This window comes from Haplochromis burtoni, unplaced genomic scaffold, assembly GCF_018398535.1.
Source record: "Haplochromis burtoni strain Fernald_Lab_line unplaced genomic scaffold, NCSU_Asbu1 Contig_207, whole genome shotgun sequence".
Lineage (NCBI taxonomy): Eukaryota > Metazoa > Chordata > Actinopteri > Cichliformes > Cichlidae > Haplochromis > Haplochromis burtoni.
This window is the reverse complement of record NW_024582568.1, coordinates 1,085,378-1,108,538: the sequence shown is the minus strand read 5'-3', so window position 1 is coordinate 1,108,538 and position 23,161 is coordinate 1,085,378. Positions and strand designations below refer to the sequence as shown.

General features: G+C 35.5%; 3 protein-coding genes across 5 annotated transcripts in view; all 3 read right to left on the bottom strand.

Annotated features, from left to right (window-relative positions):
- Positions 1-6,648, bottom strand: part of LOC102299611 (interferon-induced, double-stranded RNA-activated protein kinase) — a gene marked incomplete at its 3' end in the record, with an annotated part of 10,281 nt that extends 3,633 nt beyond the window's left edge. Inside the window, 10 exon segments of the mRNA XM_014338084.2 lie at positions 4-100; positions 194-313; positions 3,923-3,981; positions 4,192-4,315; positions 4,425-4,574; positions 4,657-4,730; positions 4,834-4,957; positions 5,041-5,180; positions 5,265-5,394; positions 6,330-6,648. Of these exon segments, the coding sequence (XP_014193570.1) occupies positions 4-100; positions 194-313; positions 3,923-3,981; positions 4,192-4,315; positions 4,425-4,574; positions 4,657-4,730; positions 4,834-4,957; positions 5,041-5,180; positions 5,265-5,394; positions 6,330-6,439 (1,128 nt within the window).
- A 361-nt stretch (positions 6,649-7,009) lies between these two features.
- LOC102313888 (interferon-induced, double-stranded RNA-activated protein kinase) lies at positions 7,010-14,053 on the bottom strand. The gene is made up of 17 exons (XM_042226323.1): positions 13,748-14,053; positions 13,108-13,208; positions 12,842-12,987; positions 12,516-12,746; positions 12,286-12,418; positions 12,045-12,112; positions 11,875-11,956; positions 11,524-11,585; positions 11,337-11,427; positions 10,265-10,323; positions 10,024-10,143; positions 9,760-9,888; positions 9,454-9,658; positions 8,849-8,992; positions 8,247-8,348; positions 7,995-8,057; positions 7,010-7,472 (listed from the first exon to the last, which is right to left on the bottom strand). The coding sequence occupies exons 2-17, from the start codon at positions 13,138-13,140 to the stop codon at positions 7,338-7,340; spliced, it is 1,803 nt and encodes a 600-aa protein (XP_042082257.1). The 5' UTR covers positions 13,141-13,208; positions 13,748-14,053; the 3' UTR covers positions 7,010-7,337.
- Positions 14,054-14,477: 424 nt separating this feature from the next.
- Positions 14,478-23,142, bottom strand: LOC121811905 (interferon-induced, double-stranded RNA-activated protein kinase-like). 3 transcript variants are annotated; one of them, XM_042226324.1, is made up of 16 exons: positions 22,979-23,142; positions 22,771-22,844; positions 22,528-22,677; positions 22,258-22,390; positions 20,527-20,594; positions 20,349-20,439; positions 18,730-18,761; positions 18,602-18,644; positions 18,431-18,513; positions 18,182-18,301; positions 17,203-17,331; positions 16,658-16,874; positions 16,425-16,568; positions 15,967-16,068; positions 15,711-15,773; positions 14,479-15,443 (listed from the first exon to the last, which is right to left on the bottom strand). In XM_042226324.1, the coding sequence occupies exons 3-16, from the start codon at positions 22,656-22,658 to the stop codon at positions 15,306-15,308; spliced, it is 1,494 nt and encodes a 497-aa protein (XP_042082258.1). In that variant the 5' UTR covers positions 22,659-22,677; positions 22,771-22,844; positions 22,979-23,142; the 3' UTR covers positions 14,479-15,305. The 3 variants fall into 3 exon arrangements, with proteins under 3 accessions (XP_042082259.1, XP_042082258.1, XP_042082260.1); XM_042226325.1 differs by lacking the exons at positions 22,771-22,844; positions 22,979-23,142 and having other exon boundaries at positions 14,478-15,443; positions 22,528-22,764; XM_042226326.1 differs by lacking the exons at positions 22,258-22,390; positions 22,528-22,677; positions 22,771-22,844; positions 22,979-23,142 and adding an exon at positions 20,725-20,939.
- Between the last annotated feature and the right edge of the window lie 19 nt (positions 23,143-23,161).

Below are 23,161 nucleotides of genomic sequence, written 5' to 3'. Positions count from 1 at the left end.
GTCCCACTCGTATCCAGTATCCTGCATCCAGAACGTGTAATATCTAACAATGTTACGGTGGAAGAGGTCTGATAATGTTCTCACCTCTCGAAGAGATTTTCTGAAACACAATAAGAAAAGTGTCAATACAGAAAGTGCACAAGTACTGTGCATATAACACTGAATGCTGGAATCCTACTGTGGCATACTTAACTCTTTATAGCAGCCGACCTTCACAGCATATTCTATCTTCAACTGTTTATGTCTTACTTTGTAAACAGAACCAAAGGCCCCCTTACCAAGATGCTCCAAGGGTTCAAATTCTGAAGTAAACCTGTGGACAGCAACGACACATTTATGCAACAATGTAATGTAATGATCAAATACAGAAAGCTCTTATAAACTTCAGAAATCAAAATCCTAGATGGCAGCATGTCTGTGTGTGTGCTGACTGATTTAGAGGTTTCTGAAAACTACCAGTGATTTTGGCAGGTTTTTCTACACGGCACGGTTACTTGACACTTACCCTTGACTAATAATTAAAAATCCTGCATTGAACTGATAACTAGACTGTGGTCATTTGATTGCTGCTGAAGCTAAAAAGTTCTCCAAGTTGACCTCAAGCTATGTCAAGCTGTAGCTCCATAAGAAACAACTGTTTCCAATTCGGATGTTTCCTTCGAAAGGAAGGATAAATCCTCCTTTCTCATTCAAAAAAGGTGGACTTGCATAAATGACCACAGGGGTCTGTGCAACAGTGACTTTTTGGCCATGATGCCTCCTCACCTTCTGGAATTGGACTGGCAAAATGCCTGACAGGCCCAAAACCCAACACGAAAGAATACATAAATGATATTGCTCCATTCCGACCTGCATTTGCTACTTTTGTGGATCTGTAGTTAACGCCATCACAAAGGCTGAGACTCCTTTTCAGTGCTCTTAAATTGTAATACCGTATGAAATGGATCATGTACAGCTAATGGGACTCAGACCATTGAGTCATTCAGCAGTAGACTTTTACACCCACAGTGTAGGAATGAGTGCTACCGCAGGTCATTCTTACCAGCAGCTGTCAGACTCTATAACACAGTTTAACATCCCTTGGATTATCTTACTCATCAGCTTGTTTGTTCACTGCACATTTTATACATATCTCCGTACAATTTTTTCTATATATATTTCTGTACATTATAAACGATCTTCAGTTGATTATGTATATAGGACCACTTTATGTCTTCCTTTTATATTTTATATTTCCCCCTGCTATAAAAGCTGTGTAACACCCAAATTTATCATCCGTAGGATAATAAAGGTCTATTCTATTACCTATCCCCATACTATTCTCCTCTGTGGACTTGACCCGTATGATTTGTGTCATGGTCCTTCAGGAGAATTTTACTTTTCTTTCACACAGACGCCATGATTTTATCATAGATTTAAATAATAAAAAATAATGTCCTAGAAAATCTTTTAAGCAGAGGTGCTCAACTGCTCTGTTACTTGTTATTTCTGGGAATATTAAACCAAATACTGGCCCCAATTTTAGTGAAAGGTTTAACACTCCTCTGGATTTTAAATCTAGATAAGGCCTACGCTTTATTCACTTGAATGATAGCTTATGTTCCAAATAAGTGTGCTTCATGTGTGGACACATTCTACTGATGCAAATGTTAATGTTTAACCTGAAACCTTGTTAAACCAATCCATTACCAATAGTGTTATCAATAGAGATGGCGATATTTGTCAAACACAAATTCTATGTAAATTTGCCTGTCTCTGAGTAAGCAATTTCAGGTTTTGATAGTTTAAAAAAATCTACATTAGTTGTTGATTAGTATAAAACACCCTCAGCTGTCAACGGTGTGCTAACCTCTTTAATGAAGTGCAAATCTAAATTCAGTCTTCAGGAAATATTTCTCATGAGGGACTTCAACTGGAACTGACTGCAACTCTCTAAATCTCTTTAAAATTGTTGAAAGTGTCCAGAAAAATCTTTAAAATCTTTCATCAATTGAATTATTTTAATCCAAGTTATATTATGATCATAGCATTATAAAAGCTTTTCAGTGAATGATTTAGTGCAAAGATGGGGTTAGAAAAACTCTGTCTTTTCCTTTTCTTTTTCACGAGACAGTTTTACTGTGGAAAAGAAGTGCTTTGTCCTTAGTCCTCATCACAAATAGAAATATATGCCTTAAACTGTGATCCAGTGCACATCAACCTTTCAACTACTCACTACTACAAGTCATTCTGAGAGCAAAGCACTTTTAGCCAGCCAGCTTTAGGTTGCTCTGTATCAGTCTTTGTGATGGTAATCTATTCCTTATGTTTACCTTTCAGCTAGGTTTAAGAGTTCTTAAAATAAATAGTCAGTCATAGGAATGATTTATTAGTTTGTTTTTTTTATCCCTATGCAAAGTGTCTTTAATTATAAGTTTGCTGTGAGTTCCAAATGAACCCCAGTCAATGAATTGCAAATTAAAATGGACAAAAGGCAGGGAGAGGTACTGATAACCTCGCGAGAGTTTTTCTAAGCAGATGTTCACAACAAATATGTTGGAGCCCAACTGATACTCTCATTGGCCAATTTGGTTTTTGAAAAACTGCAGATACTGATAACATCTGTGATTAGGCTAAGATTTACAGGTATCAGCTGAGCTCTGTTTTTCTTCTTCTATTTGTTCTTTTGATGAGGTACTAATTATATACATAATATTGATTCTTACTGAGAGCAACGCCACTAGCTATTTGCTGGTATGTTTTTTCCCTTTTCTTCAAATGTATTTTTCTTTGTAGATTCATAAAGTTTTGTATGAATAAAACAAGTTACAAACTGGTTTAAATGAGTGGTTATCTCGAATGGCCTTTGTTATGGATTCAAGTTAAGATTAGACTTTCATTTTCTTCTTTTCCTTTGTTTTGGTGGTTTTAAAACAAAAGCATTGAAAAAAATCAACTGGATTTTTTTAAACGGCACTGACTTGAATTTAATTAATTTCCCTGCATGATCTGTTAACTTGAAAAACAAAAAATAATAGCCAAAGCAGATCATTGTCTAATGGAGATTTAAAATAATATCAATAACCCTTTTAAAATTTGAAGGACTGGTCTAGACCTCACCCACATATAGACAAAGACTAACATCGCATTTCTGGCAAGGCTGACGTGTTTGGTTCCTTTAACGAGCATCTGATGTCCACAAAACCCTCAAACTTTTAGGTTCTAGGAAATCAAGAGGTCCAGCTAATTTGAAACTTTTCTTTTTTGGTACATAACAGGCAACATTGTGAAGCTATTTTTATTGATCTAAATGACACCTTTTATTATGAAATTTTAAAGTAAAGACTTGTCAGTGCAGGGTTGTTAGAAAAAACTGTTGAATTGTTTCAAAGTTATTTAGCTTGCAACTATCAGTGTGTAAGGATAGAATAAATCACTTGCTACCTCCTTTAATGTAACAAAAGAACTGATGGAAGGTTCAAGTGCTACTGTTATTAATTTTATATATAAACAATCTGGGTTATAATATCACTACAGCAAGAACTGTACAGAGTTCAGTGCTCTGAGACTGAGTAAGTATCTCAATATAAATGCTTAGGAATTACAATTGATGACTCTTTTACACCTCATATTCAGCAACTGGTGAAAACATTGAATTTGAAACTCTGTTTTTACTTTAAATAATGTCCTATTAATCGTTTGAGGCAAGAAATAGACTTGTTGTTTTCACCTTTATGTTTGTACTTGATTATGGGGATTTGATTTACAGTATATAGAATGCTTGACTCTGTCTGTCATGGAGCAGCGAGGGAGATTTAAGACCATAGTCTAAATTTTAGATTAGAGATTTAAACCTTTCTCTCAGGACATAATACAACAAAAACATGAGTTAAATTGGAATAGCAGTTTCTTAATACAGTTTCTTTTTCCTTATTTAAAATACCGTGATACAGTTGGCATCTCGTTCTGGCCATTTCCCACGTTCTTGTCTTTGGCATCCTCCTTAAAGAATAAAAAGCATACATCGATTAAAAGGATAAAATTTGCTCTGTATACTCTTTAAGAACTAGGGCATACAACCACATCTAGTAATATCAGTAAGTTTATCCCTCCAAGCTGGTCCTTTTAATTACGTGTAAAGAACAGATTGTCTGTTGGAACCTTTAATCAACTATATCTGATGAGACAAAGTAAAGATAAAAATATAAGCACCTTGCTTGACTGCTCCTGAAGAACAAACCAGGCCTGTCGCGCCGCACTTTGTTTGGCTTCTTTGATACTCTTCCCCTTCCCCACAGGATATTGCTTGTTGTTAATCCGTAATTTGTAGAAAAATCTGAGATGCAAAGAAGTTGAACAGTACATTAACAGTTTACTGAACATGAGTCATGAGCATCCAGTGTCTGCAGTGTGTATTCAGAGTCCAGTACGTCGGGCATACTCACTGACGTTTATCAGGTGGGCCACATATTTTCTCATCAACAAATGTATAGGAGCAGTTTTCTCGCTGACAGTAGTCATTGATAAGTCCTATGTAATTTGTCTCCACTAAGCTGGGGTCTTTAGAGTTCACGGTCAGGTTTTTTGTTGTAGTACTGTAAACAACAAGCAGTAAGAAACTTTACTATGATGCAGATGCCACGATTAAACAATACATCACCATTGTTAATTACTCACCACACATCAAAAACATTCTCACTCAAGTCCTCACTTTGTTGACCTGATCCATCGCTGTGATTCTCATCTGCAGTCTTGAAAAATATAAAAAGTACAATTTTAATGTGGTTATATTAAAATGTTTATGTTTTAGGATTATGATCAAGCTAGAATGGCATGGACTGAACTATAACTTACATCTGTAGTTTTGTTGCCATTTATTATGTCATATACGAGCTTGGCTGCTTCCTCCTTAGCTTCTCTTGCCGTTTTCCCAGAGACTGCTGGGTACTCCTTATCACCAACCATGAAGCTACACCACCTAATGCCATAAAATAACATTTATTTAATCTATTTTACATGAGCACAGAATAGCTATAATTGAGAAACAGTCAGGAGGCTTACGGGATAGCATTATTTGGTCCAGGCCTTGTTGTCTCCATAGGCTTTATAGTCAACCTGTTTCTCTGGCCATATTCATTGAGCCAGCATATGAAGTTGATATCTGTCTCAGCTGGTGTAGAAGCTTCTGCTGCATTTTCTGTCTGTTAAGGTTAAAAAACAAACAAACACCATGGGCACATGCACCACTTATTTTTCTCCAACATGCTAAAGTTAAATAAACTTACCAAGTCCTGACATTTACCATCCAGCAGGCACCTCAGAGCATTTTCAGCTGCTTTAAGCTTTGCATCTTTTTTGGTCTTCCCCACACCTTTGGGGTAGTCTTTACCATCTATGATCGCCTTCTGGCTAAATCTGTAGAGGAAATGACCTGTTAGGGTTAGGTTGCAAGAAATAACTTGAATTTTCTCCTTCCACTTTTAACCTCTGGGAGGAAATATTTCTTTATGATGAAACTTGAGATGTAAATTGCGTGTATATGCAATATATATATATATATATATATTGTTACACCCCGGCCTAGGCAACCGGCGTGCAACTTCCACAAAAATAATCCCAAGACGTGATTTAAAGCAAAATACGACATTTATTTACATCACCAAACACAAGGCGCCAAACTATTTACAACGGGGGGGAAGATCGCGACCATGACCAACTGACACACAGGGCTTAAATACATAGAAGGAGCAATCAGGGAATGGACCACAGGAGGGAAACACAGCTGGGGCAAATTAGACCTGACGAGACAAGAAAACGTAAACTGAACACACTAAGATAACAACAGACCTTCAAAGTAAAACAGGAAACACATGACAGCCACGCAAAAACAAAACACTGACAACACCGAAACGTAACAATATATAGTAAGACATCCTATATATACAGCAACAGACAAGCAGGTGCAGTTTTAAAACGGGCTTCCAGTGCTTTGCTGGGCTCTTTATAATAACATGACTATTCAACTAGTTAGAAATAAAGATTTGGCAAAGCATAGCGCCATTATAGAGCCTTTGGGCCTAAGAGCTGTCATTTCCTGTAATTGAAAGACAGATTAAAATTGATTTAAAATATAACTGCAAGGTAATAAAGGCTTACGACTACACCAGTCTGTATTTGATGTCACCATCATTACTTGTGCATTTTTCCGATAAGATACATAAGGCCTCTTCTTAAACTGTACTGATTAGCTTTGACTTACCGTGCTATCAAACACTCATCTCACCCAATACTTCTATTATCGTCGATATATTATAATGCTCAAAGCTCTCAGGTACTACAAATGTACTCACACTTTATTATGGTCTGGGCCGTCAGAGCCAAGGTACTCATACTTCAGCTTCAAGCGATTTCTCTGCGCATACTCGTTTAGTTCAGCTACGTAGTTTTTAGTTGCCATCATTAATGACTCGGCAAATGTAATAAAATCCCGGTGAGAGCACACAAAGCTCACAGTACTGCTCCCGTCCCCACTTCCATCTTCCTTCTCCGACTGCGGTCAAATATGTCCATTGTTTGTTTCGATTCAGCTGACTTTAGGCATCAGTAAGTTTCGGTTTCTTCGTCCTCCCCTACGTGGTAACAGAGCAGTCGAAACCAACTCCAACTTGTCGCACATTAGCGACGTTCTGTGTACGGAAATGCGCAGCACATTCAGCTGTCCTGCGGTGTGCAGAGAAAGCCTCTGCATTTTTTTTAAAGGACCCTCTCCAAGCTCGTTTCTTTCTTCAATAAGTCTTCGTGGGCCGTGTTGGTAATGCTGAAAGGTATATCTAATTTTAGTTTGTGGGAAGCAATAAAAAGGAACAAAAGTGCACTGCAAAGAAAATAGTCTTCCAGCTTGTAATGTTGACAACAACTTGTTCCATAAAATGGGATTTTTCCCAAACTGAGTGCACATTTAGCATGTGGTAATAAAAAAAAATCCCATACGCACTTATGTTTAATGTAAAGTGTAAGCAAATCATCAGTACCTGTCAAGACCCACTCACTAAATTATGCAGTAAAATATGTACAAAAACTGTACAGCAGACAAATGACCATTACACCCGGGTTGGTCGTTATTTTATTTTCCACATCAGTCTATTTATTACAAAGCAAAGGCTGTAATAATTCATCAGTTTAAATATGTTAATCACATTTCCACAGAACATGATTCCTACTTTCTGTAAAAAGTGACTGAACATAACTGCTATAGCCATAAAAAACAGTACATCAAAGACATTGAAACATGAAAAAAGACATGACATGAAAAAAAACCCACAACAAAAGATATATTTATGTCACTTAGTAAGTGCTGATCAATCAGTTACATTTTCTAGGTGCATTCTTTGTGCATTTAATGTTTGAGCCCACTGTTCCAGGTCTGCCTTCAGTGTACTTGCTTCAGGTCGGTTTTCTGGGCTCGGACACAGCATTGACATGATTATCTGGTTCTGCAAAACACATTAAAAAAAATCAGCTACTTTCTGTATCAACATGAATATATGTTATCAGTACAAATAATTAGCCAATTCGTGCTGCTGCACGATTTTTAACTGGTACAAGCAAACAAGAACACATGACTCCAGTTTTAGAGTCCCTCTTTGGCTTCCTGTTAAGTTTTAAATCCATTTTAAAATTCTTTGATTTGTCTTTAAGTCTCTTAATGGTCTTTCCCCTTCTTATTTGTCTGAGCTGCTTCACCCTTACATGCCATCACATGCTCTTAGATCAGCTAAACAGGTGCTTTTGACTGTCCCGAAGACATTTTCTAAATCTCGAGACAAAGCCTTTTCAGTTTTGGAACCTAAAATGTGGAATGAGCTGCCTCTGGAGGTCAGGCAGGCTCGCCGATTTATTCTTTTATTCTTGTTTTCCTATTTTATCTTTTTTTTTTTTGTACAGCACTTTGGTCAGCTGTTATGTTGTTTTAAAGTGGTTTATAAATGTGAAAGTGAAAAAAATAAGAATTATACCTCTTCTGGAAACTTCAGTGTAAATTCTTCAGGGAGAATTTGCTTTCTGACACCTGTAAAAATCTAGTATACATAATGATAAAAGGATACAAAAACATGTTATTTGACTTGACAGAAAATCATCACAAGAAAAACAAAAGCAAAACTTAAGTATGCAATTCTATACATTATATTCTTCACACATTAACACTGATAGGAAGCTACCAGTAAACATTTTAAAATGTAAACTATTAAATTGTTATACCAACTCACCTTCCCTCTTTCATGCCCAAAAGAGATTTTCCAAAGGAGTTCAAAATATATCAGTCCCAGAGCAAATATGTCCACTTTGGAGCCATATCTTGTTTTGGTCCTCTGTCATAAAACACAAACATAATGTGTTACACACCCCTTAACTCAGTGTGAGTGTTTAAATTATAAGATATGGTTGTGGTAAGCTAATCTATGCGGATTTCACTTTTTTCAAGTTGTAGTTAAATTTTAAGACCATGGTATATAAGTCTAAAATTAAAAGTAGAAACCAGAAAAAAAACCCATCTGGCTGCAATCACTTAAATATATCTTAGATATCTTAGCATGTATCATAAGAGATGGTTTTATCTGGAATGAAATAAGAGTTTTACAGCGAATGAATGAGGTGGTGATAATGGAAAGAAAAAAACTTTTCAATTTGTAAACATCTTTAAAAAAAACACAAAGAACAGGAGATTCTGTCATTTTTAAGAACATTTGCAGAAGGTAATGAAACTTGAATAGATTCAGAAAATGTTGAGCACATAGCTATCATTGAATACTGTCAACAATAAAAAAACACAGAAAAGAAATCAAAGGTTATTTGTTTACAGAGACCTCACCTGTTCGGGAGCCATATATGATTTGGTTCCTGTTTTCTCTGTTCTCTCACTCTGATTTTCATCATTATCATCAGTCTCAGTAGCAACTAGACCAAAATCTCCAATCTTCACTTTTCCATCTTTTCCAAACATGATGTTGGTAGGCTGACGATTGGAAAAGCAAAATTTAAACATTGAGCATTTAGTGCTTCGTGTAGTCAGAAATGAGTGAATAAGGTGATTCTACGAGAAATCTTTCAAATTTACACCATATGTGCATCTACTAAGAGGCTGCGGCATAGCACTGGCTGCTTCTAGTATTTCTCCTTGATGTTGCGCCATCTCTTCAACCTTCTTATACTTATCACCACCTTGTAATGTTGACTTTATTCCCTAAATCAACACTAATAATGTTTTTCTTAATGTGGCCCTAACACTCAGTCATTTCCTGTCTACTGGGTTTACTGTGAAGTAGAAGAAGCACACCAATACTTTAATAGCAGCAGTGTGCATCTCCCTTAAACACACAAAAAGGATACTAAAGAATACGGAAATGGAAAAACTTAAACTTAAATGTGAGCTAGCTCAGCAACATAAGCTTGCGATCCTGTAATCTTGAGTCTCACCTTGAGGTCCCTGTGGATGAGTCTGTGGGAGTGAATGCACTCGACTCCACTGACTATTTGCTGCATAACGGGAAGACTTTCTGCTCTTCTTATAGACTCTTCAAGAGTTTTCTCATTCTTCTCAGTTATCCAGTCTTTAAGTGTTTTGTCATCACATAACTCCATCATAATATAGAGGTACTTTTGTGATGAATTACTACTAGACCTAAAAAAAAAGGAAGATTAAAAATCTAATTAGCATCAAGTCTTCATTTTAAGCATAGAAATGCAAAACTGCACAATACTAAATAACTGAACAAAACTTACTGGGAAGTACTGTAACTGTCAGTTGTATTGTCCCACTGGTATTCTGAATCCTCCAGCCAACACTTGTAGTATCTAACAATGTTAGAGTGGTTGAGGTCTGATAATGCCCCAACCTCTCTTAGAGCTTTTCTGATCAGAAGGAAAACACAGAAATGCTTCAGTAAGCAAGACATACATACATACATACTCACGGTTTCTGTTATTAGAATATTGCTTATGCAAAACATTTGCACTTTGAAAATATACGCTGTGCATATGACTTACTCTTTGTGGCGAACAATCTTTACAGCATAATACTTCTTCACCAGTTTATCTCTTGCTTTGAAAACATGACCATAGCCTCCTTTACCAAGACGTTCAATGCAATCAAAGTCTAAAGTAAACCTAGTGAGATAAACAACATTCATTAGATGAAGATGTGAAAAAATAAGTAAATTATTGGAAAAAAAGAGGATGCAAAAATCTGACCACACAAGTATAAACGTCATGAAATTTTTTTTCATACTTTGATTGGCCTGATGTGTCACTTGGTCTGTTGTCTGTATTTTTGTTTTTGTTAGCGTCCTGAAAAAAAACGCAGAAGGACATAACATGGTTATTATTATCATTAGTATAAAAAAATGTCTGATGTCTGAACATATTAATTAATAAATACAATTACTTTTATTGGCGGTCTGGGCTTAACTAAACATATCAAAGAAAAGAAAAAGGGGAAATACATGCTGTGTTACCCGTCTTTTTCTGTTTAACTACACTGTGATGTGGCAGAGCTGTAAATGTTTGTGGCGCTTTGCAAATACATTTGGATTTTCTTCTAACTTCTTTGTTAACCCTGAACTTGGGCTTGCAGAGACTGACTCTCAGATGTTGCATTACTGTCGCGTTAATATATCGCATTAACAGCTTCTCTACCAGCCATCTGCTACCCAGGGGTAGCAAATATTCTGTGTAAACAGCCAAAGCGCTTGAGTCACAACTGACGTCCATATTTTAAGCTATTGAAGCCAAATTCAATTCATATTTTACAATCCATTTACAAATACCAGTAGGTTTAGAGATCTGAACACAGATTTGCTTATTTATTAATGACATTTATAGATTGCCATACACATTTATGATTTTTAGTACAAATGTAATGACTTTACATTGAATAAAATATGATTGCACACTAATTGACTGAAATAAAGTGACTGAACTAGAACTAAACACTAAACAAATTTGCAAAAAATTCTGACACAAAAACAGCTTCACATAATGCCACGAAGGCTGACATGCTATGACTCTTAACTGTGCCTAGAACATCTTTCTATGAAAGTTATGAATAGAACTGGTGAGAGACGTGAAAGTGCCCAGCAGCCACTAGAAATAAGTCCAACCTATTCATAAGAATGCAAACAAACCTCTAACTACAACTGTGCATGATCTAAAGACCAGCAGTTGACCATTTATCCCATAGTCAAGCCCTCCACCGTCCACCCCATATTCACCATATGCCATATAATATACAGTGCATAGTATACAGATTATAAAGTGGGGATTTCTTTCTTTCAACAAATTCTGTGTTTAAAGCAACAGACCTTTTCCATGGAAGGGTGTGATGAATCAGTGAAGATAACGGAGTCACTCGTACTTGTTGGCATGCTTTTTGAAGACGCTTCAAGAGACTCCCTTGGAGAATACAACAAGAGTACATGAGTGCTGCTTTCTTAATACTCAACCGTCTGACTTAGTAGTTGTATTACTACTAGTATTAGAGTTTCTTACAGTGAAGGTGTTGACAGCCTGGTTGGTGGAGTGTCTACAGACGAAGTTGACATGAGGGACATCTATAAAAACAAACAAAAAACAAAACAAAACAATTTTCCAATGAAATTGTTTTGATTTGTAAATATGTTAGCCTTTGGAAGCACTCACCTCACCAATGAGAAAAAAAGCAATCCTAGTATTTTATGCTTTTATAACATTTTTCTCCTGTTTAGCGTTACTGTCAGATTATGGGTTTAATTCCAGAAAAGAGACACCACAGATACACCGATATATTTTATTCTAAAAAAGCCAACTTCAAGTTCTATGAATTCTTTTATAATTTTAAAAGCAAGAAAAAAAAAATCTGACCTTAGTCTCCAACAAGTTCGATAGGTCAGTGATTGATACTGATTCACTTTCACTCCTTGTTGTGACTTCTGACAAGGCCTCCCTTAAAATTAAAAAGAGAGCCATTTGTGTAGTTTTATACATGTTAAACTTTACCACATACTCTACCATTAATGTTAATACTTGCTTACACTGTGGATGCTGGGGATGGCAGCATTGTTGAAACACTGTCTTCAGACATGGTTGACCTGTAGGATACCTTAAAATAAGCACAATATGTGACATTCAACATTAGTTATCAAACTCAGAAAAGTGCTGAGTGCAACCTTTATGAAACTGTGCAATGTTCTGCTAAAGTGACATTTTAGCAGAACATTGCACATGTTGTGTAATGAATATGAATATAATAACATGCTGAAAGCATTTAAATACCTTGCTGTCCCAGTCAGACTGTTCCTGAAGAGCAGACCAGGCCAACTGAGCTGCCTTTTGTTTGGCATCCTTGATAGTGTCACCTACAGCCTGAGGGTAATCCTTCTTGTTGATAACACATTTGTAGAAAAACCTATGTAACCAGGAAAGATGTGTTAGTTTAGACTTTATTACCCAACTAAGTGTTATTGCAGCTTCTATTTACCCTCCAAAGATTCATTTATACTCACTCAGGGTTATGTTGTGGGCCACATCTTCCCACTTCAATAATATCAATGATTCGCCCTGTCTTCTTACAGTAGTTGTGAACAAGTCCAATGAAATTTGTCGGTTTGTGATTTTTATATGTTACACCCAAGCTCTGATATACTAGCTTGGCTGCTTCCTCCTTAGCTTCCTTTTTATTTTTCCCATAGGCAGTTGGGTACTCCTTCCCACCAACCACAAAGCTACAGCATCTTCTGTAACATCATACAACATTATGCATTAATTTTTATATTTTTAAAAACAAAAATATATTTTAAAAAAATATTTTCTACGATGTATGGAGGCTTACGGAAAACCACTCTTCTGCATATTTATTGACTCCTTAGGCTTTATGATGATCTTATTCTTCTGACCATATTCATTTATCCAGCTTATATAGTCAGAAATATTTGCTTGAATAAGTGGAGCAGTTGGATTTTCATCTTCTGTTTCCATCTAAAACAAAGACATCAATAAAAAGCAGTTAGACTTGCAGCTGTAAACTACAATTTCATTTTGAACATAATAAGCAACCTAGTATACTTTAGTTCAGCAAAGACTGCATCATGATCTTACAGAATCAACTGGAGCTTGTTGCTCTTTATCCATTACTGCAGAGTATTTCCTGTTGTGGTCTGTTTGGCTCACTTCCTTCAGGCTGTTTAGTGGTGGTAAATCTGATGACAAATGATCAAAGCTTTGATTTGATTATACTGGCAAGTAATGAAGTTCTTAACTATATAAAAATACATATCTATATTCAGTACCAGTCAGTTGACGTATCAACCACTGTAATGTAATGCACAAGATACCAAAATGGGAAGCAGGTTATTCCAGCCATGTTAGTTATTCCTGCAATATAACCTTAGATGCTCTAATTGGTCACTGTTGCGTTCACTTGAATAATATTATTTTGTGCAACTGGTTTATGAAGAAAGTGACTTTAAACCTTTTTTCACTGTCGCGGAAAACAGTAATTAGCAGTCAGAGTAATAGTCAATAGACCAAATGACTTGTTATTCATTAGATGTTCAAATTACATCACTATATATACGTCTTTGTCAGCAGAAGAAATGAAAGAATGGTGACAGAACAGGGAGTAACGGAGTGTAGCGCCAATTGCACGAGCCAAAAATATTACATAAAATAATAAAGCCAACGATTGATAAGAAGTGTGCTATTGCATAGACACACTTAAATATTAAATACAACTTACCGTGATCGTGGCCTGTAGAGCCAAGTTACTCGCGTTCACCTCCGAGCCTGTGTAGCTCATTCCCTATAGAACTACATGGTGTCCCACTTCCCCCCAAAAATGACGAAGGAGTTGCAATCAGAGTTCAGAATTGCGAATAATTGTGACAAGTCACAAAGTACAATAGTATCTCTTTATCTCTTTAAAAAAAAAATTGCCTCCACGTTTCCGTAACCGCGTTAGCGGATTCAGCCGCCTTTAAGTTTCGATTCGTCACTGGAAACGTAACGTCCCAGTGTCCACACCTTGGCAGGCATTAAAACTTAGTATTAAAGAAAAATCGAATAAAAAAAATAATTGCAATAACATAACCATAATCTACGCATTGTCCATTCCCACTCGTCTATTTATTTTGGCCCATGTTCATATCCATTTGGGAAAGGAGAAAACTATGGCACAATAGGAATGACGCATGAACAATGGCAATTAAACATTAGAAATGTCTTGTCATTACATGTATAAGCTGGCATGTTAGAAGATCGCGAGTCACCGATTCACTCACAGCTGCTTTCTCTATATTGGAAAAAAAGTTTTAAGAAAGTTTCTTGATCCAGAAAATTCAATTCAATTTTATGTATATGGCACCAAATCACAGCAATAATCACCTCAAGGTGCTATTGTACTGTTGAGAGCCTACAACAATACAGAGAAAACCCCAACAATCAGATCACCCCTAGTGGGAGAACACTTGGTGAGAGTGGGAAAGAAAAACCTCTGCCATCCACATAGGATAGAAGACAGGCTATGGAAGAGAGATAGAAAATAACCAATGGCTGAATGCAGAGTGGGGTATAAACAGAGAATGAAAAGAAAGTGAGTAAAGAAGAAATACCCATCATGGGAAGACTCAAAATTCAGTTTTGCAGTACTCCATGGCAAATCTATCGTACGCAGTGACTTCACAATAAAAATCTGAGAGAAGGATTTATTCACTTACCAGTATATTTAATCTTTCAATGGATGAAATTACTCACATGACACCCTAAACCACTTACTGTAATAGAAAGTGGCCCAACTGTATGGAAACTACCATAACCAGCATGCTACTCCCTCCACACAGCTGAAAGGATGAACCCAAGTCACCTTGTAACGTTTTTTATTGCACGATTTCACATTGCAGTCATTCATCTGGAGTTCTTTTTTTTCCCGTTTTTAATTATTATTATTATTATTATTATTATTATTTACAAAACTATACAAGTATGACATCACTTTTATTACAAAATATTACAGGATAAAACAAATAATTTATATAAGTGTAGACAACAAGTGAATAATGACACAAATTTAATTTGTATTTCATTCATATATTATAACATGAATCACTTCATCAGCCTTTCTTTAAACCAAGCACTCCATAAATACAACTATATCTGATGATGCATCAGACCATGAAAAGAAAGCATTCAAAACATCCACACATGCACTGCATGACATGATGTGTGTTGAATACAGTCATGCATGAAATGACTAATCCGAGTGTTCTTTTTTAGACTTTTCATTAAAGTCCTTATAACTGTCAAACTGTGTTACTATTTCGAAGCATTTGTTTTTGCATTAAAAGTGCATCAGAGTACTCTTTCAGCTCCTCCTTTAGTTTACTTGCTTCCGGACGGTTTTCTGGCTTCGCACACAGCATTGCCTTTATGATTTGATGCTGCAATTAGACATAAGAAGAAAACAGTGCGAAATCAATATCAATATCAATCAATGCTGTCATTTATTGTGAAAGTCCAGTATATATTATTTGCCACATTTATACTTTACTTGGGAAATTAAACAAAGAAAACTTTCAGGTTCTAAGACAGTCCTGCTTGGTCATTTTTGCTATTAACGATCAACAGTTGTGGCTCTTCATCCTTTGATGGAAATAGATGATTGCTGGAAATGTTTATGTAGTAAACTTAAAATAATGTTGATGTACCTCTTGTGGAAAATTATTCAAAAACCCTTGAGGAAGTTTCTGGCTTCGGGCATTGTCCCAAACCTGGCATTTATATAATGAGAGAAGGGATAAAAATGATGATCTGTTCATTTATTAAACAATATTAAATAAAAACATAGTACACATTAAATTTGATTTATATCAACATTCTGCTTCCTATGACACAAACTGAGAAAACCATTATTAACAGAGCAAGTTTGCAGCAACATTTTGCATAAGCTTTGGAAAAACTCACCGCTTTTCTTTCAGGGCCAACAGGGAGATTCCAAAGAAGTTCAAAATATATCAACCCCAAAGCAAATATGTCTACTTTTCGGTCGTAATAGCTCTTGCTTTTCTGTCATTAAAAAGAGAAAAACAAAAAACGGCCAATTTTGTGAGTAAATAATAGAAGACAAAAAAAGGTTTTTACTATCTCTTTTCAATATGGGTGGACTAACCCTTAAGGACATTGGGCATTAGAAACTAGTTTAATAGTCAACCCAATGCTTCTTTGGTTTTAAGGCGGTTGATTTAAATGGTTTTCCTATTTACTTGCAACAGTAGTAAAATAGTTTTTTAGTAGTACAAGAAAGAAGGTGCATTGCCCTATGGTGTTGACAACCTTTAAAAAAAAGTGTCTTTAATGTCTTCTCTTACTACCTAATATTTATTAATGGGTAAGACACTAAATTTCAATTTAGATTATTCAACCTGCTCGGGAGCCATATAAGATGGTGTTCCTTTGTAAGCACTTCTTTCCAGTAGATTCTCAGCATCATTGTCAATCTCAGCAGTGACCAGGCCAAAGTCTCCAATCTTCACTTCTCCATCCCGTCCAAACATGATGTTGGCAGGCTATACATTTTAAGAAAAGGCACAAATAAACGTCTACCTCTTTATGACATGTGCAGCAACAAACAACCGTCTTCTCCTCTTTGTCTCACCTTCAGGTCTCTGTGGATGAGCATCTTTGAGTGAATGTACTCGACTCCACTGGCTATTTGCTGAGCAATGATTAGGCTCTCTTCCTTTCTCCTTGAGTCTCGCAGAGATTTCTTCACATTCTGAGTATTCTTCTCGTCTATCCACACTCTAAGTGTTTTAGTATCACACAGCTCCATCTGAATATAGAGGCACTTTTCAGATGAATCACTAGCAGACCTTGAAAATAAAAAAACAAAAACAAATAAAGGAATTATGAACCTTTACTTTATCCTCAATGGTGAGGCAACACTCTGTAAACTACTGTAAAAATCAAGAAGACAGAAAACTGTGGCGCAATGTGTGTTGCTATAATAAACTGTAATATTGATTAATTTTAGTATAATTTTAGCCACAAAGAGAAAACATGTGTCCAGTCTTCAAAAATGTACATCAAGGTAACAGACAAGAAACTAAAGTGTGAAGTGAATGCTTCCTCTGTCATTTACACCACATGTGATGCAATGTTAAGACATAATAATATTAATAATGAAGTAATGTGACTTACTGCGAAGTACTGTAGGTGTCGCCTGTACTGTCCACTTGGTATTCTAAATCCTGAATCCAACAGGTGTAGTATCGAACAATGTTGGTGTGATGGAGGTCTGATAATGCCACCACCTCCCTTAGAGACTTTCTGATTATAAGAAGTACAAGAAATATCAATAAACTTTAAATCTCTTTTAAAGCATCTGTAACTTTCCAGCTGAGGGACTCAATACATCAGGAAACAATACTGTAAGAGTATCTCTGTGAAGACTTATAACAACTCCCTCACTTTCAGAAGAATTCAAAGTTTCATATAGCTTTAGGCTGTCATTGTGCTATGATGTAGCCATCAAATGCATATGTAACACACAGAACTAACCTTAAGTAGCAAGCTAGCTGCAACTGAGGAATGTACACTTTCAACTAACCCAAAAAAATTCTGTGTCAGTTTTGTATAAGAAACATTGGTTTATTTATTACTTTATGAAGTAAGAAGACATTAGATACTAATGGGTGACCTGATACTAGAATGGATAGATTGCATACCACATGGAGGTAAATGCCTTAAACAACAAAATTCCTGCTCGGATCATTTGCTGCGTTACTCTTTCGTTGTATTATTCCCTCTCTCCACTATTTCTATCAAAAAATGTTTCCAAATGCTAAAAAAAGGTACATTAGCGGACAGTAGCACAAAGTCACGTAAAACAGTAATGTGATGAGAAGTTTGGCACCTTAATTCATTTACTGATGCTAAAGTGAAGGCTGCAGAAGTAAAAACATAACATCAAAAACCTAAATGTATTTGTACACCGAAAAACAAAAGATGCAAAATATCCCCAAACACTTGACAGTAAATTTGCCACCCGCCTTACTGTATACTCTTGTATACTACTAGTGTGCTAATCTCTCTCAAATCTCCTGTACAGAGCTAGTGGCAATTCACCTTTTTCATAAACTTAAACAAAATTAAATATTTATATTAAATATTTACTTACTCTTTGCAGCGAACAATTTTAATAGCATAATATTTATTCAGCAGCTTATGTTTTGCCTTATAAACACGACCAAAGGCTCCTTTACCAAGGCGCTCTATAGAGTCGAATTCCAGTGTAAACCTGTAGAGATTAACATAGGTGTTACTATTAATGACAAATGCTAACAAAGAGAAAATTCTCCTTTAACTATAAACTGTAGTAAAAACATGATAGCAGTACATTGTAGTGTTGTTGTTGTTTTTTTAATACCTCGATTGTACTACTTGACTTGATGTTTTCTCGGTGGAACCTCTTTCTTTACTCTTTTCTTTGAGATCAGAGTTGTGCAAATCCTTAAAAACAATGCAAAGTCAGCATATTGAAATTCCAGTATTAAACAAAAAACTGAAAACACTCAGAATTTCTGTGAGTCCTTCATACCTTTTTTTTGTGTCTGGAAACATTACCGAAATTTGCTGCAATTCTAACCAGGAAAATCATCATCAGCAATAATGTCAGATGAAATATTACACAACGATGTTTACAACAGGTTTCAAAGTATGACTTACCTTATTTTTGGTTTTAAATCAGGATTTTGATCCTTAAAAAGGGAGAAATAAAGGGGGAAATAAGGCTAAATTAGATGCAAAACATTTGTTACAAACAAGACAAACTTAGTTATTAAATGGTATTATTAATAGTAGTTTGAAACACTGATGTCAATCATCAGGTACTGAAAGTTTGTAAGAGTTTGTAAGGTGCTATTTTACAAATACACACTCAATTTCTGCCCAGAGCCTTAGCTAACTTCTTGTCTGTATAGAATGTATATATTTATGTATGTTTTCCACATACATCATCCCAAGGAAACATTTCCTTCATTTGTACAAGTACATAGTTGAGCCTTGTTGGATTAGTTCCTACAGATAAAAATTATATACTTGAACAACATCACAAGAAAAAATAATATTGTCAGTTATTTTTCAAATTCTTGGAAAAAGTTAAGCCCATTTCTAGCTAATATTATCCCCTTTAGTACAAATTACTCATAGGAGATTTGCATAATTATCCACCTGCTTGATGTGAGGAAAATCTGCAGTGTGCAAAATCATCGGCCAGTATTGCAGTGATACAGATTTTACCACATTTATATTTTAATTAGAAAAGAATATCAGACTGTAGGAGTCAGAGGTTTAAACAACATGGGTTTACCTTCCCAAGGCAAATCCTATCATTGGCATTTTTTCTTAAACTTCTGTTTCTAATTTTACTTATTTATACAACTGTGAGTTTTATGTTAAAAAACAAACAAACAAAAAAACCCCAAAAAAAACAAAAACAGGAACAGCAAAAAAGAAAGTGATGAATGAAATTGACACATACAAAATCTAGGATGCATTCGTTGAGACCGGAGTTATTAGTGAGGGGTTTTTTTCTTGTTAGTTTTTAATTTTTATTTTATTCTGACTTTGTTTTTAATTCACTTTAGTTTCAGTTAGTTTCCAAAGTGAATGTTCTTGTTTTACTCTTTTTAATTATTATTGCATCAAGGGGATATGTCAGAGGCAAGATTTAGGAAAATCAGGTATTGCAAGAAAAAAAGAAAGCAGTTGACTCACAGTGTTGTAGACATATAGGGTCTCAATAAACATGTACACCAGTGACTCATCAGGCAGATTGAATTAAACAAACTAAATACTAAAACTAAAGATATTTCCTCTATATTTGTATTTTAGTTTAGCTTTTTATTCCCCTAACTGTGCAAAATCATTTCACTTCACTTTAAAAAAAAGTCTAGTTTTAATTTTTTATTTCAGTTTTTTCACATCTAATTTTAGTTTAGCTTAAGCTGACTATAATAACCTTCACTGAGAAAAAAAAACAGATCAGTTTTTCATTTATTTAATTTATGAAGACTGTCAAATGCATTTGTCACATTTTAATAGATCATGATCACCAATATGTAGTGTTTGCTTGATCACATTTTTTAATAAATAACTATTTTCATACCTTGATATTACTATAGATACATCACCCATTATTATTGAAAAGTTGTTATTGCAATTATGAAAACTACTAATTAGGAGTGTAGAATTGGAGCTAAATAATTAAAAGCATCCTAATATAACCGTGTTAGGATCAAAGGACATGACAACAAAAGATATAGAAGACACAGAGGATAACAAACCTGTTCCTTGGAAGGTCTCTGAACCTTTGGGGAAACAACTGGGTCACTTGAAGTCATTGGTATTCTTTCTGATTTTGCATCATGTGGGATCCTTTGAAAATACAGCAAGATACATTCATGCAGTTTTCTCCACATTAAACTTAAGTATTAGGTGTGCTTGCTCATTCCATTGCCTTACAGTGTGCTCGCTGGGCTGGACAGCTGGACTGGTGTAACATCATCTGACACAGCTGACCAAGAAACCAGCTGAAAGAAACAAAAAAAATGTTCAGCTGTACACTAAGACACCGTTTGGTAGTAGGACACTTTAATGTAAAATAATATGATTGTTGGTAAGTGCAGGGGATATTTATTAACATGCACGACACGCCCTTACTATTTGTCCATCTGGCTGCTGCAAAATTATCCATTGGTTAACCACATACATGTATGTTTAAAATGAGACTGTCAGAAAAATTCTAAATGTTTTTGAAAACATTAGTTTTAGCTATAATTTAAACCTCCTAACACCTGAACTCTTTCATGGCATGCATTTTTAATTTCTCCTTGCTATTTGGGCTGATTGGGAAATGCAAAAACAAAGAATTACATGATTTTTTTTCTGATTTTTAGAGCCACATATGAGGACATTCGCTTTAAATTTCGATAGAACAGTGGCAGTATAATGTCCTCGTAAGTGGATAATCAGGCCTTGTGAGCAAAATTTTGTATTTTGGTCTAGACAACCCAAAATGTGATGTCCACATATGTGGACGCCAGGTCCTAGGAGGTTAATATAAAATAAAATATTCACAATAATCACTTTCTGTATGGTTTCTGTAAAGTACAGCAGTGGCTTCAAAAGCATGTTAGCATCCTGGAACCCACATCAGGCGTTTTTTGGATATCTTTCACATTTAATCTCTTAGCATGTCTGCTTTTTGCGACTGTTTTTGGTTGCATATGTAAATCTGTGAGGTCTGTTCTCAAAGCGCAAAACATAGAGAAGAAAATATTTAAATCAAGCACATACACTTATTTACTAATGTTTTCAAATGCCATTTACTGATAACTGTATCAATAACGCTAAAAAAAGAAAAGACAAAAAAAGCATGCCTTTTTTTTTTGGGCTCGATTTTGAAATTAACTTACTGCACCTACGTTTAGAAAACAACCGTGATTTTAAAACTAACCACATCTATGAGCTCTATTTGGGGTTTGCTCTCCACACACTAGCTTTGCTCTATTTAGCAAATTCTGGCGTGCAATGCTTTAGAAACACATGCTTTTTTTAAAAAAAAAGAAAAAGTTCACTAAGTACAATAATACATGATGATTTTGTTAGGAACATATTTCTGCATCATCCAATCTTTGAGATACAGCAATATTTGGACACTTATAAAAATTATGATTATGATTGTGAAGTATTGTTCCTTTACCTAAATTGTGCTTCCCTGTCTGTAACACTGAGCTTACACTTTTCAAGCTGTTTTAACACATGAAGTTCAGGCAGCTTAGCAAGAAAGGACAATACAAAATACTTGGCTGTCCTCTCTTTTATGACCTTACAACTAGCAGGAAATAATTCGCCTCAGACTAGTTTGCACTATTGGAAATACAATTTGGTTTAGGCGAGCTTCCCGCATAAAGTGGGTTTGAAGCAGTAAGAATGATGCCCACTCATTAGAAGTGAATGCAATCTGACATCACACATCATGTGTACGCAGCAAGTAGGGAGCAGGTAGATAAATGAAATGTGTGACATTTGCTTTCTCACAAGCATCTCTGTTGAATGATGCTGAGAAAAGTTTAGGAGTGCAACGCCTTTATAGTAAGGAATTAAAAAGCTAGAGTGTGTTGGGTGAGGAATATGGAAGATTTCAAGGTTGTGGATAAAAACAAAAATCATTAAGTAAAGATCATTAAGTACCTTACTATCCCAATTTGATTGTTCCTGAAGAGCAGACCACGCCTGCCGAGCAGCATTTTGTTTGGCCTCTTTGATAGTCTTACCCTCACCCACAGGATATTCCTTGTTGTCAATGACTACTTTGTAGAAAAATCTGTGTAGGGAGACAATATCAGCAGCAACAGGTTTAAGAGTTTTGTGCCATACAAATAGCTTTATATATACACACACACATATATAGATTTAGTCTATATAAGGTGCATTTAGTTAAAAATGTTAAGTCATACTCACTGAGGATTATGTGGTGGACCGCATTTGCTCAGTAGGACGTAATCATGGCAATGCTTTGTTTTCTGACAGTAGAGATTGATGAGTCCTATGAAATTCTCTTCTGTAAAGATTTCAGCTTCTTTCTTTACCATCAAGCTCTTTGTCTTAGAACTATAAAGACAAGCCACATATTCAGAACTTTACCAACAAAAGAGAATCCAAACATTGAAACTGAAACTATTTGTTACAACTGTTTGTCCTCACCAGTTGTCGTCATGATTCTGATTTATTTCTACTCCTTTGTGACTTGAAGAACCACCGTGTTTTAGATCGATGATCTTAGAACAAGAACGGACATTTAAACTGATTTTACTTAATCCGGTAATTTAAAAAAAAAACTTCTGCAACAGCCTCAACATTACAAACTGGTGAACCATGGCAGGAGTGGATGAAAGAATGGGATATAACCAACCTGCTCCTTGGAAGCGTTAGATGACTGGGAGAAAACAACTGAGTCATTTGTAGTTGTTGTACTGCTACTTGATTTTGGACAACCAGAGTCCCTTTGAGACAAATAAAATGCCTAATTAATAGGTATTTTCAACATTACATGTTACCATCTACAGTACTGCTCAGCCTTACAGTGTGCTTGGTG

Coding starts and splice junctions, on each gene's coding strand:
- LOC102313888 (XM_042226323.1), bottom strand. CDS start 13,140: ATGGATAAAGAGCAACAAGCTCCAGTTGATTCT. Junction 11,957..12,044: donor CCATCCCCAGCATCCACAGT/GTAAGCAAGTAT, acceptor TTTAATTTTAAG/GGAGGCCTTGTCAGAAGTCA. Junction 8,058..8,246: donor TTGGGCATGAAAGAGGGAAG/GTGAGTTGGTAT, acceptor TATGTATACTAG/ATTTTTACAGGTGTCAGAAA.
- LOC121811905 (XM_042226324.1), bottom strand. CDS start 22,658: ATGGTAAAGAAAGAAGCTGAAATCTTTACAGAAGAGAATTTCATAGGA. Junction 16,569..16,657: donor TCATCCACAGAGACCTGAAG/GTGAGACAAAGA, acceptor TAAAATGTATAG/CCTGCCAACATCATGTTTGG. Junction 16,069..16,424: donor CTTATATGGCTCCCGAGCAG/GTTGAATAATCT, acceptor TTTTAATGACAG/AAAAGCAAGAGCTATTACGA.